We start from the raw sequence: 15,612 nt of genomic DNA, 5'->3' as shown, positions 1-15,612 counted from the left end.
CAGACAGAGACTCGAGGAGTTGAGAAGCTGCTTCTCCCATGACTCTTTTTGAATTATGGTTTTCTCCAGGTATATGCCCAGTAGTGGGATTGCTGGGTCATATGATAGTTCTATTTTTAGTTTTTTAAGGAACCTCCATACTGTTCTCCATAGTGACTGTATCAATTTACATTCCCACCAACAGTGCAAGAGTGTTCCCTTTTCTCCACACCCTTCCCAGCATTTATTGTTTGTAGATTTTTTGGACAGCCATTCTGACTAGTGTGAGGTGATACCTCATTGTAGTTTTAATTTGCATTTCTCTAATGATTAGTGATGTTGAGCATCCTTTCATGTGTTTGTTGACAATCTGATATCTTCTTTGGAGAAATGTCTGTTTAGGTCTTCTGCCCATTTTTGGATTGGGTTGTTTCTATTTTTGATATTGAGCTACATAAGCTGCTTGTGTATTTTGGAGATTAATCCTTTGTCAGTTGCTTCATTTGCAAATATTTTCTCCCATTCTGAGGGTTGTCTTTTCATCTTGTTTATGCTTTCCTTTGCTGTGCAAAAGCTTTGAAGTTTCATTAGGTCGCATTTGTTTATTTTTATTTTTATTTCCATTTCTCTAGGAGTTGGGTCAAATAGGATGTTGCTGTGATTTATGTCATAGAGTGTTCTGCCTATATTTTCCTCTAAGAGTTTGATAGTGTCTGGCCTTACATTTAGGTCTTCAATCCATTTTGAGTTTATTTTTGTGTATGGTGTTAGGGAGTGTTCTAATTTTATTCTTTTACATGTAGCTGTCCAGTTTTCCCAGCACCACTGACTGAAGAGGCTGTCTTTTCTCCATTGTATATTCTTGCCTCCTTTATCAAAGATAAGGTGACCATGTGTGCATGGGTTTATCTCTGGGCTTTCTGTCCTGTTCCAGTGATCTATATTTCTGTTTTTGTGCCAGTACCATACTGTCTTGATTACTGTGCTTTGTAGTATAGTCTGAAGTCAGGGAGGCTGATTCCTCCAGCTCCGATTTTCTTTCTCAAGATTGCTTTGGCTATTTGGGGTCTTTTGTGTTTCCATACAAATTGTGAAATTTTTTTATTCCAGTTCTGTGAAAAATGGTTTTGGTAGTTTGATAGGGATTGCATTGAAACTGTAGATTGCTTTGGGTAGTAAGTCATTTTCACAATGTTGATTCTTCCAATCAAGTGGTATATCTCTTCATCTGTTTTTATCATCTTTAACTTATTTCATCAGTGTCTTACAGTTTTCTGAGTATAGGTCTTTTACCTTCTTAGGTAGGTTTATTCCTAGTTATTTTATTCTTTTTGTTGCAGTGGTAAATGGGAGTGTTTCCTTAATTTCTCTTTCAGATTTTTCATCATTAGTGTATAGGAATGCAAGAGATTTCTGTGCATTAACTTTGTATCCTGCTCCTTTACCAAATTCATTGATTAACTTTAGTAGTTTTCTGGTAGCATCTTTAGGATTCTCCATGTATAGTATCATGTCATCTACAAACAGTGACAGTTTTACTTCTTCCTTTCCAATTTGGATTCCTTTTATTTCTTTTTCTTCTCTGATTGCTGTGGCTAAAACTTCCAAAACTGTGTTATATAATAGAGGTAAGATTGGGCAACTTGTCTTGTTTCTGATCTTAGTGGAAGTGGTTTCAGATTTACACCACTGAGAATGATGTTGGCCATGGATTTGTCATATATGGCCTTTGTTTTGTTGAGGTAATTTCCCTCTATGCTTACTTTCTGGAGAGTTTTTATCATAAATGGGTGATGAATTTTGTAGAAAGCTTTTTCTGTATCTATTGAGATTATCATATGGTTTTATCCTTCAATTTGTTAATATTGTGTATCACACTGATTGATTGGCCTATATTGAAGAATCCTTGCATTCCTGGGATAAACCCCGCTTGATCATGGTGTATGATCCTTATAATGTGCTGTTGGATTCTCTTTGCTAGTATTTTGTTGAGGATTTTTGCATCTATGTTTATCAGTGATATTGGCCTGTAGTTTTCTTTGTTTGTGAGATCTTTGTCTGGTTTTGGTATCAGGGTGATGGTGGCCTGGTAGAATTTGTTGGGGAGTGTTCCTCCCTTTGCTATATTTTGGAAGAGTTTGAGAAGGATAGGTGTTAGCTCTTCTCTAAACGTTTGATAGAATTTGCCTGTGAAGCCATCTGGTCCTGGGCTTTTGTTTGTTGGAAGATTTTTAATCACAGTTTCAATTTCAGTGATTGTGACTGGTCTGTTTATACTTTGTTTCTTCCTGATTCAGTCTCAGAAGGTTGTGCTTTGGTAGGAAATTGTCCATTTCTTCCAGGTCGTCCCTTTTATTGGCATATAGTTGCTTGTAGTAATCTCCCATGATCCTTTGTATTTCTGCAGTGTCAGTTGTTACTTCTCCTTTTTCATTTCTAATTCTGTTGATTTGAGTCTTCGCACTTTTCATTTTGATGAGTCTGGCTAATGGTTTATCAATTTTGTTTATCTTCTCAAAGAACCAGCTCTTAGTTTTTTTTTGTTTTTGTTTTTGTTTTTGTTTTTTTTGAGGTATGCGGGCCTCTCACTGTTGTGGCCTCTCCCTCTCCGGGGCACAGGCTCCGGACGCGCAGGCTCAGCTGCCATGGTTCAGGGGCCATGGCTCAGGGGCCCAGCCACTCCGCAGCATGTGGGATCTTCCCGGACTTGGGCACGAACCCGTGTCCCCTGCATCGGCGGGTGGACTCTCAACCACTGCGCCACCAGGGAAGCCCACCAGCTCTTAGTTTTATTTATCTTTGCCATTGTTTCCTTCATTTCTTTTTCATTTATTTCGGATCTGGTCTTTATGATTTCTTTCCTTCTTCTAAATTTGGGGTTTTATTGTTCTTGTTTCTCTCATTGTTTTAGGTGTAAGCTTATATTGTTTATTTGAGATTTTTCTTGTTTCTTGAGGGAGGATTGTGCTGCTCTAAACTTCCCTCTTAGAACTGCTTTTGCTGCATCCCATAGGTTTTGGGTCATTGTGTTTTCATTGTCATTTGTTTCTAGGTTTTTTTGTTTAGAACTTCATGTTTGTTAAAACCTTTTTTTAAAAAAATTATTTTATTTTATTTATTTTAGGCTGTGTTGGGTCTTCGTTGCTACACGCGAGCTTTCTCTGGTTGCGACAAGCAGGATCTACTCTTCATTGTGGTGTATGGGCTTCTCACTGCGGTGGCATCTCTTGTTGCGGAGCACAGGCTCTAGTTGCACAAGCATCAGTAGCTGTGGCTCGTGGGCTCAGTAGTTGTGGCTCACGGGCTGTAGAGCACAGGCTCAGTAGTTGTGGAACACAGCACAGGCTTAGTTGCTCCACAGCATGTGGGATCTTCCCAGACCAGGGCTTCAACCCATGTCCCCTGCATTGGCAGGTGGATTCTTAACCACTGCATCACCAGGGAAGCCCTGTTTCTGGGTATTTTTTGATTTCCTCTTTGATTTCTTCAGTGATCTCTTGGTTATTTAGTAGTGTATTGTTTAGCCTCCATGTGTTTGTATTTTTTACTGTTTTTTTCCTGTACTTGATATCTAGTCTCATAGCATTGTGATTGGAAAAGATACTTGATATGATTTCAATTTTCTTAAATTTACCAAGGCTTGATTTGTGACCCAAGATATCATCTATCCTGGAGAATGTTCCATGAGCACTTGAGAAGAAAGTGTATTTTGTTGGTTTTGGATGGAATGTCCTATAAATATAAATAAAGTCCATCTTGTTTACTGTGTTATTTAAAGCTTGTGTTTCTTCTGTATTTATTTTCATTTTGGATGATCTGTCCATTGGTGAAAGTGGGGTGTTAAAGTCCCCCAGTATGATTGTGTTACTGTCCATTTCCCCTTCTGTGGCTGTTAGCATTTGCCTTATGTATTGAGGTGCTCCTATGTTGGGTGCATAAGTATTTACAATTGTTATATCATCTTCTTGGATTGATCCCTTGATCATTATGTAGTGTCCATCTTTGTCTCTTCTAATAGTCTTTATTTTAAAGTCTATTTTGTCTGATATGAGAATTGCTACTCCAGCTTTCTTTTGATTTCCATTTGCATGGAATATCTTTTTCCATTCCCTCACTTTCAGTCTGTATGTGTCCCTAGGTCTGAAGTGGGTCTCTTGTAGACAGCATGTATACAGGTCTTGTTTTTGTATCCATTCAGCCAGTCTGTGTCTTTTGGTTGGAGCATTTAATCCATATACATTTATGGTAATTATCAATAAGTATGTTCCTATTACCATTTTCTTAATTGTTTTGGGTTTGTTATTGTAGGTCTTTTCCTTCTCTTGTGTTTCCTGCCTAGAGAAGTTCTTTTAGCATTTGTTGTAAAGCTGGTTGCTGGTGCTGAATTCTCTTAGCTTTTGCTTGTCTGTAAAGTTTTAATTTCTCCATCAAATCTGAGATCCTTGCTGGGTAGAGTAATCTTGGTTGTAGGTTTTTCCCTTCTATCACTTTAAATATGTCCTGCCACTCCCTTCTGGCTTGTAGAGTTTCTGCTGGAAGATCAGCTGTTAACCTTATGGGGATTCCCTTGTATGTTATTTGTTGCTTTTCCCTTGCTGCTTTTAATAGTTTTTCTTTGTATTTAATTTTTGTTTTGTTTTGTTTTTGCGGTATGCGGGCCTGTCACTGTTGTGGCCTCTCCCATTGCGGAGCACAGGCTCCGGCGCGCAGGCTCAGCGCCCATGGCTCACAGTCCTAGCCGCTCCACGGCATGTGGGATCTTCCCGGACCGGGGCACGAACCCGCGTCCCCTGCATCGGCAGGCGGACTATCAACCACTGTGCCACCAGGGAAGCCCTGTATTTAATTTTTGATAACTTGATTAATAGGTGTTTTGGTGTGTTTCTCCTTGGATTTATCCTGTATGGGACTCTCTGTGCTTCCTGGACTTGATTGACTATTTCCTTTCCCATATTAGGGAAGTTTTCAACTATAATCTCTTCAAGTATTTTCTCAGTCCCTTTCTTTTTCCCTTCTTCTTCTGGGACCCCTAGAATTCGAATGTTTGTGCGTTTAATGTTGTCCCAGAGGTCTCTGACACTGTCCTCAATTCTTTTCATTTTTTTTCTTTATTCTGCTCTGCAGTAGTTATTTCTACTATTTTATCTTCCAGGTCACTTATCCATTCTTTTGCCTCAGTTATTCTGCTATTGATTCCTTCTAGAGAATTTTTAATTTCATTTATTGTGTTGTTCATCATTGTTTGTTTGCTCTTTATTTCTTCTAGGTCCTTGTTGAACGTTTCTTGTATTTTCTCCATTCTATTTCCAAGATTTTGGATCATCTTTACTGTCATTACTCTGGATTCTTTTTCAGGTAGACTGCCTATTTCCTCTTCATTTGTTTGGTCTGGTGGATTTTTACCTTGCTCCTTCATCTGTGTATTTATTTCTCTGTCTTCTCATTTTGCTTAACTTACTGTGTTTGGGGTCTCCATTTTGCAGGCTTCAGGTTCTTAGTTCCCGTTGTTTTTGGTGTCTGCCCCCAGTGGGTAAGGTTGGTTCAGTGGGTTGTGTAGGCTTCCTGGTGGAGGGGACTGGTTCTGGTGGATAAGCCTGGATCTTGTCTTTCTGGTGAGCAGGACTGCATCCAGTGGTATGTTTTGGAGTATCTGTGAACTTATGAGTTTAGGCAGCCTCTCTGCTAATGGGTGGGGTTGTGTTCCTGTCTTGCTAGTTGTTTGGCATGGGGTGTCCAGCACTGTAGCTTGCTGGTCATTGAGTGGAGCTGGGTCTTAGTGTTGAATTGGAGATCTCTGGGAGAGCTCTTGCCGATTGATATTATGTGTGGCTGTGAGGTCTCTGGTGGTCCGATGTCATGAACTCGGCTCTCCCACCTCAGGGCTCGGGCCTGACACCCGGCCAGAGCACCAAGACCCTGTCAGCTACATAGCTCAGAAGAAAGGGGAGGAAAAAAAAGAAAGTAAGAAAAAATAATTTTTTTAATGAAATAAAATAAAGTTACTAAAATTGAAAATTTTTTAAATTATTAAAATAAGAAAGGTATTTAAGAAAAAAGAAGAGAGCAGCAAAATCAGTAAACAAATCTACCAAAGATAACAAGTGCTGAAAACTAAGATAAACATAAAAATCAGAAACTAGTCAGTCACATACAGCAAACCCCAAGTCTGTAGTTGCTTCCAAAGTCCACTGCCTCAATTTTGGGATGATTTGTTGTCTATTCAGGTATTCCACAGATGCAGGGACATCAAGTTGATTGTGGAGATTTAATCCTCTACTCATGAGGCTGAACAGAGAAATTTCCCTTTCTCTTCTTTGTTCGCACAGCTCCTAGGGTTCAGCTTTGGATCTGGCCCTGCCTCTGCATGTATGTCGCCCTCTGGCATCTGTTCTTTGCCCAGAAAGGAGGGGGTTAAAGGAACAGCTGATTTGGGGGCTCTGGCTCACTCAGGCTGTGGGGAGGGAAGGGTACAGAATGTGTGGTGAGCCTGGGGTGGCAGAGGCCAGCATGACGCTGCAACAGCCCGAGGCATGCCATGTGTTCTCCTGGGGAAGTTGTCCCTGGATCATGGGACCCTGGCAGTGGTGGGCTGCACAGGCTCCCTGCGGCATGGGTGTGGATATTGACCTGTGCTTGCACACAGGATTCTTGGTGACTGCAGCAGCAGCGTTAGTGTTTCATGCCTGTGCCTGGTGTCCGGGCTGATAGCCGTGGCTTGCACCTGTCTCTGAAGTTCATTTAGTCAGTGCTCTGAATCTCCTCTCCTTGCGCACCCCGAAACAATGGTCTTTTGACTCTTAGGCAGTTCCAGACTTTTCCTGGACTCCCAGCTAGCTGTGTTGCACTAGCCCGCCTCAGGCTGTGTTCACACAGCCAACCCCAGTCCTCTCCCTGGGATCTGACTTCTGAAGCCGAAGCCAAAGCTCCCAGCCCCACCTGCCCTGGTGGGTGAGCAGACAAGCCTCTTGGGCTGTTGAGTGCTGTCGGCATTGACCCTCTGTGCGGGAATCTCTCTGCTTTGCCCTCTGCACCCCTGTTGCTGTGCTCTCCTCCGTGGCTCCGAAGCTTACCCCTGGCACGCCCTGTCTCCGCCAGTGAAGGGGCTTCCTAGTGTGTGGAAACTTTTCCTCTTTCACAGCTCCCTCCCAGAGGTGCAGGTCCTGTCCCTATTCTTTTGTCTCTGTTTTTTCTTTTTTCTTTTGCCCTACCCAGGTACGTGGGGAATTTCTTGCCTCTTGGGAAACTTGAGGTCTTCTGCCAGCGTTCAGTAGGTGTTCTGTAGGAGTTGTTCCACGTGTAGATGTATTTCTGATGTATTTGTGGGTAGAAAGATGATCTCCATGTCTTACTCCTCTACCATCTTGAGGGTCCCTCCTCATGAAAATATTTGATGAAAAACTAATGTATTTTAAACTAGTTATATTATCAAAGTGGGTTTATCTAGTTTTTCTTTTTAATATACCAAGCCCCAGTGGAAATTTTATTCAAAAGATTATTTCTTCTATATAATGTAATCATGAATAAAACATTAGGAGACTGGCAAATTAAAAAAAAAACTACCTATTGAAAAGTTATCCACAATAGTGAAAAAATTTTCTCGTAACAAATTTCAGGATACTTTTTCTTTACCTACTCTTCTTTCATTTGTCAACCCTTTTATTTTCTGTTGAAAAGTTGGTGATTTAAATTCTATTTAAAATTGGACAGTTTTTGCCTTAACTTTACATTCTTTTTATTGCACACATATAGGAAAGAGGAAAAACTGGAATCACCTCAGTATAACCAAAAGAAAGGAATCTACTACAGAAGACAATGATGAGTAAGTTCGTTGTTGCTGAAATAATATACTCGTGTGTCTTAAAAGAAAAAGGTCATATTTGTTAAAGTGATGATTTAAGATAAATCATTTCTTTGCAGAAATGAATGGTTTATACCTGAGTAGAAGTATTTTTTCTTAAAGAAGTAAAATTCTTTATTTATGATGTGTTTTGCCATGTTCATATGATGGTGATATATGATACCTTTATTTTAATACCCATTTAGCCCAGTTTCCCCAGCCTATGCTTAAGAGACTAGCTTAGGGTAAAACTGAGGGAAACACCCTCTTTGGATTTACATGGATGGACAAGTAATACATTGTCTTGGAACATAATTGCTGGTTCAAGAGCTAGGAATACAGTGAAGCCAGCAGAGTAAGGAATCTAGAGGAACCTAGAAGGCTTATCGGCCATCAGTTATTTTCATATTGGCCTGTCAAGGGTGCCTTGAATGAAGTCATTATGTGTAAAAGGCTACTGCCTATGTATTCTGGGAAGAATATTTATATCTATCCACTGAGGCTGGAAAAATTGAAATAAGCAGAACAGGGGGTTCAAGTTTTAAAGTACTTCATATGTTCAGCTCATTTACCTTTCCAGCTGTATCTTCTGTGTGCCATACAATATGATGGATGGATGGGTAAAGATGAGGAAAATGAAACATCTACCCATTGGGAGCTTATGGTCTCATGTTGTAAGTTAATATATCTACTCTAACTTAGAAATGGGTTATGGGTTATGTTTCGAAATGTTATTTATTTATTTATTTAAATTGAAGTATAGTTGATTTACAATGTTGTGTTAGTTTCAGGTGTACAGCAAAGCAATTCAATTTTATATACATATATATGTGTGTGTGTGTGTGTGTGTGTGTATATGTTATTACAACCTATAGGTTATTACAAGATATTGAATATAGTTCCCTGTGCTATACAGTAGGCCCTTGTTGTTTATTTTATATTGAGTAATGTGAATCTGTTAATCCCAAACTGCTAATTTATCCCTCCCTTCCCCCCCACTTTTCCCTTGGTATCCATAAGTTTGTTTTCTATGTCTGTGAGTCTGTTTCTGTTTTGTAAGCAAGTTCATTTGTATCATGTTTTTTTAGATTCCACATATAAGTCATATCATATGATATTTGTATTTCTCTGTCTGACTTACTTTACTTAGTATCATCTCTAGGTCCTTTCATGTTGCTGCAAATGGCATTATTTCATTCTTTTTATGGCTGAGTAATATCCCATTGTGTATATACACCACACCTTGTTTATCCATTCATCTGTCAATGGACATTTAGGTTGCTTTGGTGTCTTGGCTATTGTAAATAGCACTGCAATGAACATTGGGGCTCATGTATCCTTTCAAACCATGTTTTTATCTGTATATATGTCCAGGAGTGGGATTGCTAGATCATATGGTAGCTCCATTTTTAGTTTTTTAAGGAACCTCCATACTGTTCTCCATAGCAGCTGTACCACTTTACATTCCCACCAACAGTGTAGGAGGGTTCCCTTTTCTCCACACCCTCTCCAGCATTTATTATTTGTAGACTTTCTGATGATGGCCATTCTGACCAGTGTGAGGTGCTTTCTCATTGTAGTTTTGATGTGCATTTCTCTAGTAATTAGCGATGTTGAGCATCTTTTCATGTGCCTCTTCGTCATCTGTATGTCTTCTTTGGAGACATGTCTATTTAAGTCTTCTGCCCATTTTTTGATTGGGTTGTTTGTTTTTTTGTTATTGAGCCACATGAGCTCTTTGCAAATTTTGGAGACTAATCCTTTGTTGGTCGCATTGTTTGCAAATATTTTCTCCCATTCTGTGGGTCGTCTTTTCGTATTGCTTATCGTTTCCTTTGCTGTGCAAAAGCTTTTAGGTTTAATTAGGTCCCATTTGTTTAATTTAGTTTTTATTACCATTACACTAGGAGTCAGCTTGAAAAAGATACTGCTGCGATTTATGTCAAAGAGTGTTCTGCCTGTGTTTTCCTCTGTGAGTTTTATAGTATCCAGTCTTACATTTAGATCTTTAATACATTTTAGTTTTGTATATGGTGTTAGAGAATGTCCTAATTTCATCTTTTTACATGTAGTTGTTCGGTTTTCTCATCACCACTCATTGAAGAGACTGTCTTTTCTCCATTGTATATTCTTGCCTCCTTTGTTGTAGATTAATTGATCATAAGTGTGTGGGTTTATTTCTGGTCTCTCCTGTTCCATTGATCTATGTGTCTGTTTTTGTGCCAGTACTATACTGTTTTGATGACTGTAGCTTTACAGTATAGCCTGAAGTCAGGGAGCCTGCTTCCTCCAGCTCCATTCTTTCTCAGGATTGTTTTGGCTCTTCAGAGTCTTTTGTGTTTCCATACAAATTTTTAAATTACTTGTTCTAGTTCTGTGAAAAATGCTATTGGTAATTTGATAGGGATTGCTCTGAATCTGTAGATTTCCTTGGGTAGTATGGTCATTTTAGCAATATTGAGTCTTCCAATCCAGGTGTACGGTATGTGTTTCTGTTTGTGTCATCTTCAGTTTCTTTCATCAGAGTCTTATTGTTTTTGGAGTACAGGTCTTTTTCCTCCTTTGGTAGGTTTATTCCTAGGTGTTTTATTCTGTTGGATATGCTGGTAAATGGGATTGTTTAATTTCTCTTTCATTGTTAGTATATAGAAATGCAACAAATTTCTGTATATTAATTTTGTATCCTGCAACTTTACCAATTTATTGATGAGCTTTAGTAGTTTTATGGTGGCATCTTTAGGATTTTCTAGGTATAGTATCATGTCATCTGTAAACAGTGACAGTTTTACTTCTTTTACTTCATTTCCAATTTGGATTACTTTTATTTGTTTTTCTTCTCTGATTGCTGTGGCTAGGACTTCCAAAATTATGTTGAATAAAAGTGGCAAGAGAGGGCATCCTTGTCTTGTTCCTGATCTTAGAGGAAATGCTTCCAGCTTTTCACTGTTGAGTATGATATTAGCTGTGGGTTTGTCATATGTGGCCTGTATTATGTTGAGGTATATTCCCTCTACGCCCACTTTCTGGAGAATTTTTATCATAAATGGATGTTGAATTTTATCAAAAGCTTTTTCTGCATCTATTGAGATGATCACATGCTTTTTATTATTCATTTATTAATATGTTTCATGTTGATTGATTTGCTGATATTGAAAAATCCTTGCATCCCTGGGATAAATTCCACTTGATCATGATGTATGATCCTTTTAATGTATCATTGGATTTGGTTTGCTCATATTTTGTTGAAGATATTTACATGTGTGTACTGGCATGTAATTTTCTTTTTTTGTGATATGTTTGTCTGGTTTTGGTATCAGAGTTACACTGACTTCATAGAATGAGTTCAGAAGTGTTCCTTCCTCTGCAATTTTTTGAATGGTTTCAAAAGGGTCAGTTTTAACTCTTGTCCAGATGTTTGGTAGAATTTGCCCATGAAGCCATCTGATCCTGGACTTTTGTTTTTTGGTAGTTTTTAAATTACTGTTTCAATTTCAGTAGTTGTGATTGGTCTGTTCATATTTTCTATTTCTTTCTGGTTCAATCTTGGGTCTGAGTGTTTTTTAAATCATTTGAGTGAACCTTAGAATGCATTTTCCATAGAAATTGTGTTGTTATTTGTGGTTATAACCTCAAGTCAGGGCTACAAGTCTATTTTTTTCATAATGTAGGTGAAGTATAGTATTAATCAGTAGTAGTCTAGATAAAAAGATATGGGGAGTGCCACTTAGAGTACAGTAGGGACAAAGGGAAGAGTTTTCTCAAAGAGGTGTCCTTCTTTGACAGCTTCATCTATCACCTGTACCCCTTTATCTGTTTTTATAGCTGCTTTCCCTAGCCATACTCCCCCCAGTTCCAAATATTTTCATGTGCCCTATCCCACAGATATTTTTGTTGTCAATTACCATTCCTCCTTCCTCTAACCAAAGTTCCAATTTCCTTGGTGAAACCAATCTCAACTAGATATTAAGTGAGAAGCATTATTTTTTTGTTTAACTCATTTAATATATTTTGAAAGAGACAGTAGATGTACATAATAAGAACTCAAACTGTACAAAGGGATATATAGAAAGCAAGTGGCAAGTAACAATTTTTGAATCACATATAATCTTGTGTTTGAAAGCAGTTACCTGCTAAACCAAATTAATCTCTGATACAGTTGTATGAAGTATAACAAACTTAGAAGTAAAAGTAGACAGGAAATGAGAACGTATTTTTGGACAGTAGTGATACCATGTAAGCAAACCAGACTTACCTGTTGCTTTCCCCTGAATCAGCTCCACTCAAGCTATCCTAAGTTTTCATAGTGTTTTTCCTTTTTTCTTCTGAACCCATCAATCTGCTTACAGCTTAACATTTTTTTTAACTTTTTATTTTATATTGGAGTATAGTTGATTAACAATGTTGTGTTAGTACAACAGAGTGATTCAGTTATACATATACACAGTAGCTCCCATAGCAGTGAGCTTTCAAGTAGCAAGGGAGGAGCAAGAAACTTTGTTATGGGTCACTTAGGAATTTGCCAGTATTTATTTAATTTCCCTCAATATTTGTTTCTAAAGATCCCTGTTATTTATGTATATCACTCCATGACTTGGTGTTAGAATTAATGAATTTAAGTACAAGCCAAGATATCTTACAATGTATAAAAATTATGTGTTTCTGATTGTTTTTTTCCACCCATCATAAAATTACTCAGACCTAGTCAATAGAGCTGTTTTATTAGCTTTAGTAATAAGCTCTTTATTTATTCCATTTGTTTAGATTTGTTTTATTATTTTGTAAGACCATTCCAAAGACTTGGATTTTTTAAAACCTGAAATTAAACTGAACATTTTGTATTTTTAGATCAATTTTAAATGATTATAACATTTTATGTTTTGTTTTGGCAATTGCATTAGGTTGTGGTTTTCCAGAGAAACAGAACCAATAGCAAATGTACATACATATAGTAATATAATAATAACAATAAAAATTATTACTGATGTAATAATTATTAATTAATAATAGATTAATAATGAATTATATATACAATTACCTATATAGATAGATTTATTATGAGGAATTGACTCATACAATTATGGAGGTTAAGTCCTACCATGTACCATCAGCAAGCTGGAGGTCCAGGAAAGCCAGTGGTATAATTTCAGTCTAAGACTAAAGGCCTGACGACCAGGGAAGCCAATGGTGTAAAATCTCAGTTCAAGGGCAGAAGAGCAATATCCCAGCTAAAGCAGGCAAGCAGGGAACCCATCCTCCCTTCCTCTGCTTTTTCTTCTTTTCAGACCCTCAGTGGATTGTATGATGCCCACCCACACTGGGGAAGGCAATTTACTGAGCCAGTATTAATTACTAAGACGGTTGCATAGCAGTGATTTTCTAATCCCATCATTCTTTCTGTTAACTGGCCTTTTTGAAAGTCATGAGTTCATAGTGATATAGTGTCTTTCCTTGCCTTCCCCCTTTCCATATTTGCACTCCTTTTCAAACAGTAGACCTCTGACTTCTATTAGCAGCAGTCCATTTGCACACTTGCTTATTCCTACAGTATATACAAAATGGTTTCAAAATTCCTGACCTGCTAAAAACAAACATGCAAAAGCATTTTTGTTTGCATTCTTTTTTGTCTTTAGTTTGAAGGTATATAGTCAAATTACTGTGTTCAGAACTACTTGGATTAGTTCTCCATATGAAGAATTAGTCAGTCATTTGAAGTAGTTAGGTTAGCTTGTTGATGTTTATATGCAATTTTGATATTTTTTTCTCATCCTTTTTTATTTTTGTTTTTTGACTGTGTAAAACAACTGATATGGTTCCAAAAGTCAAAACTTTACAAAAAAGTATACATAGAGATGTGTTACTATTCCCTGCTGCATTCCTTCTGTGTAGTCCCTATAAGTAACCAAATTAATTAGTTTCTGGTTTACCTTTCATATGTTTATTTTTATAAAATTAAGCCATTTCATTTATTTTATCTCATTTCTCTTCTTATACAAAGATGGCATACAATTTATACTCTTTCATACTTCGCTCTTTCCACTTACAAATATGTCCTGAAATCACTGCCTGTTAATCGACTTGGCAAGTTTTAAATGTAAGAATTCTCCAGCAGGAAAATATAGTTCCATGTTTTAGGTAAATTTTTTTTCCCCAGAAAACAAGCAATTAGTGACATGTCAATAAAGCTCAATATGTCAATAAAATTTGTTTATAAATTAAACAAACACCTACACACTAATATTTCATGTGAACTTCTATATTCTTTATTCTCTAAAAGGAAAATATATAATTCACTGCCATTGGTTTTTCTTCCTCTTTGCAAATTTTTGCTGCTGCTGGCACTGCTACAAAAAATGCAGTAATGGTGACTGTCCTTCTATAAAGTTTGTTTTCATATAATTGTAGGTTTGTCATTTTGAGAAGTAAAACATAGATCATATGTACCCTTTTCCCACTTTCCTGACATGATAACATCTTCCAAAGCTGTGGTACAATATCAGAACCAGGAAATTGATGATACAATGCACCAATCTTTATTCAGTTTTCTAAATTTTACAATATACATTCATTTGTATATATGTGTATATGTTCTGTGCAATTTTATCACATATGTAGGTTCACGTATCCACCACCACAGTCAAGATACAGAATAGTCCTGTCACCACAAGGATCCCTCCTGCTGTATAAAGTGTATTTTTAATCACTGGTTTATTCTCTTATAGGCAGAAGAGTAACTTTTATTTCTATACTAATCCAAATAAGACCTTTTTAAAAGTAATGTTACACCAGAAATGGGTTTTGTTTTTTATCTATACAATTTAATTGTGGCAAGTAACCACATTTCAGAATTCTAATTTTCTCTTTACTGTATTTTAAGTATTTAATCAAAGAGCAAGAATACTGACTTATGGATCATTTTCTGCTTAAATGAGGGTCTCTGGGGGTAAGTTAGTTGAAAATGTTTATCAAAAGCTTAGGATGAAGATATAGTTATGCCTATATTCTGTAGGTGATCAAAGACTAAGAGGGAAACCAGTATTTACTTTTACTTTCAACTGTTTAAAATTCTTGAAAGGAAAGAATGAAAACTTTCCTCCAAACATCAGTAACAAGACAACCATGGTCACTTTCCCCACTGGTATTCAATATTTTACTGAAAATTCTAGCCAGAGCAATTAGATAAGAAAAAGAATGAAAAGGCATCCAACTGGAAAAGAAGAAATAAAACTATCTCTATTTGCAGATGACATGATCCTATAGAGAGAGACTCCCGAAGAATGCACAAGAAACTGCTAGTATTAATAAACAAATTCAGCAAAATTACAGGGTATATGGTCAACACACAAAAATCAATTGTGTTTCTATACACCTGCAGTAAACAATTTGAAAAGGAAATGAAGGAGGCAATTCTATTTACAGTAGCATTTAAAAGAATAAAATACCTAGGAATAAGTTTAACCAAAGAGGTGAAGGACTTGTACACTGGAAACTGCGAAGTATTGCTGAGAGAAATTATAGAAGACCTAAATAAATGGAAAGACAGCCTGTGTTCATGGGCAGAAGATTTAATTTGTTAACATGTCAATACCTCTACCCAAAGTGATCTACAGATTCAGTGTAATGCCTATCAAAATTCTACACCATGTACAAAAATTATTCAGTCATAAAAAGCAATGAGGTTCTGATACATGCTACAAACACAATGAACCTTGAAAGCATATTGTAAGTGAAATAAGCCAAATGCAAAAGGACAAACATTATACAATTCCAATTATATGCAATATCTAGAATAGACAACT

General features: G+C 37.2%; 1 protein-coding gene across 7 annotated transcripts in view; it reads left to right on the top strand.

Annotated features, from left to right (window-relative positions):
- The window catches only part of ITGB3BP (integrin subunit beta 3 binding protein), an 88,050-nt gene that overhangs the window by 46,779 nt on the left and 25,659 nt on the right, over positions 1 to 15,612 (top strand). For 5 of the 7 annotated variants that reach the window (XR_010940868.1, XR_010940865.1, XR_010940866.1 and 2 more), the window contains exons 4-5: positions 7,729 to 7,798; positions 8,397 to 8,490. Coding sequence is in view for 2 of the 7 variants with exons in the window: in XM_067726406.1 (XP_067582507.1) it covers positions 7,729 to 7,798 (70 nt within the window). In the remaining 5 variants the exon portion in view is untranslated. The remainder of the gene's footprint in view (positions 1 to 7,728; positions 7,799 to 8,396; positions 8,491 to 15,612) is intronic. The other 2 variants (XM_067726406.1, XM_067726405.1) reach the window with 1 other exon arrangement.

The sequence above is a fragment of the Pseudorca crassidens genome, chromosome 2, assembly GCF_039906515.1.
Source record: "Pseudorca crassidens isolate mPseCra1 chromosome 2, mPseCra1.hap1, whole genome shotgun sequence".
Lineage (NCBI taxonomy): Eukaryota > Metazoa > Chordata > Mammalia > Artiodactyla > Delphinidae > Pseudorca > Pseudorca crassidens.
The sequence above is the reverse complement of the archived record's forward strand: the minus strand, read 5'-3'. Positions and strand labels throughout refer to the sequence as shown.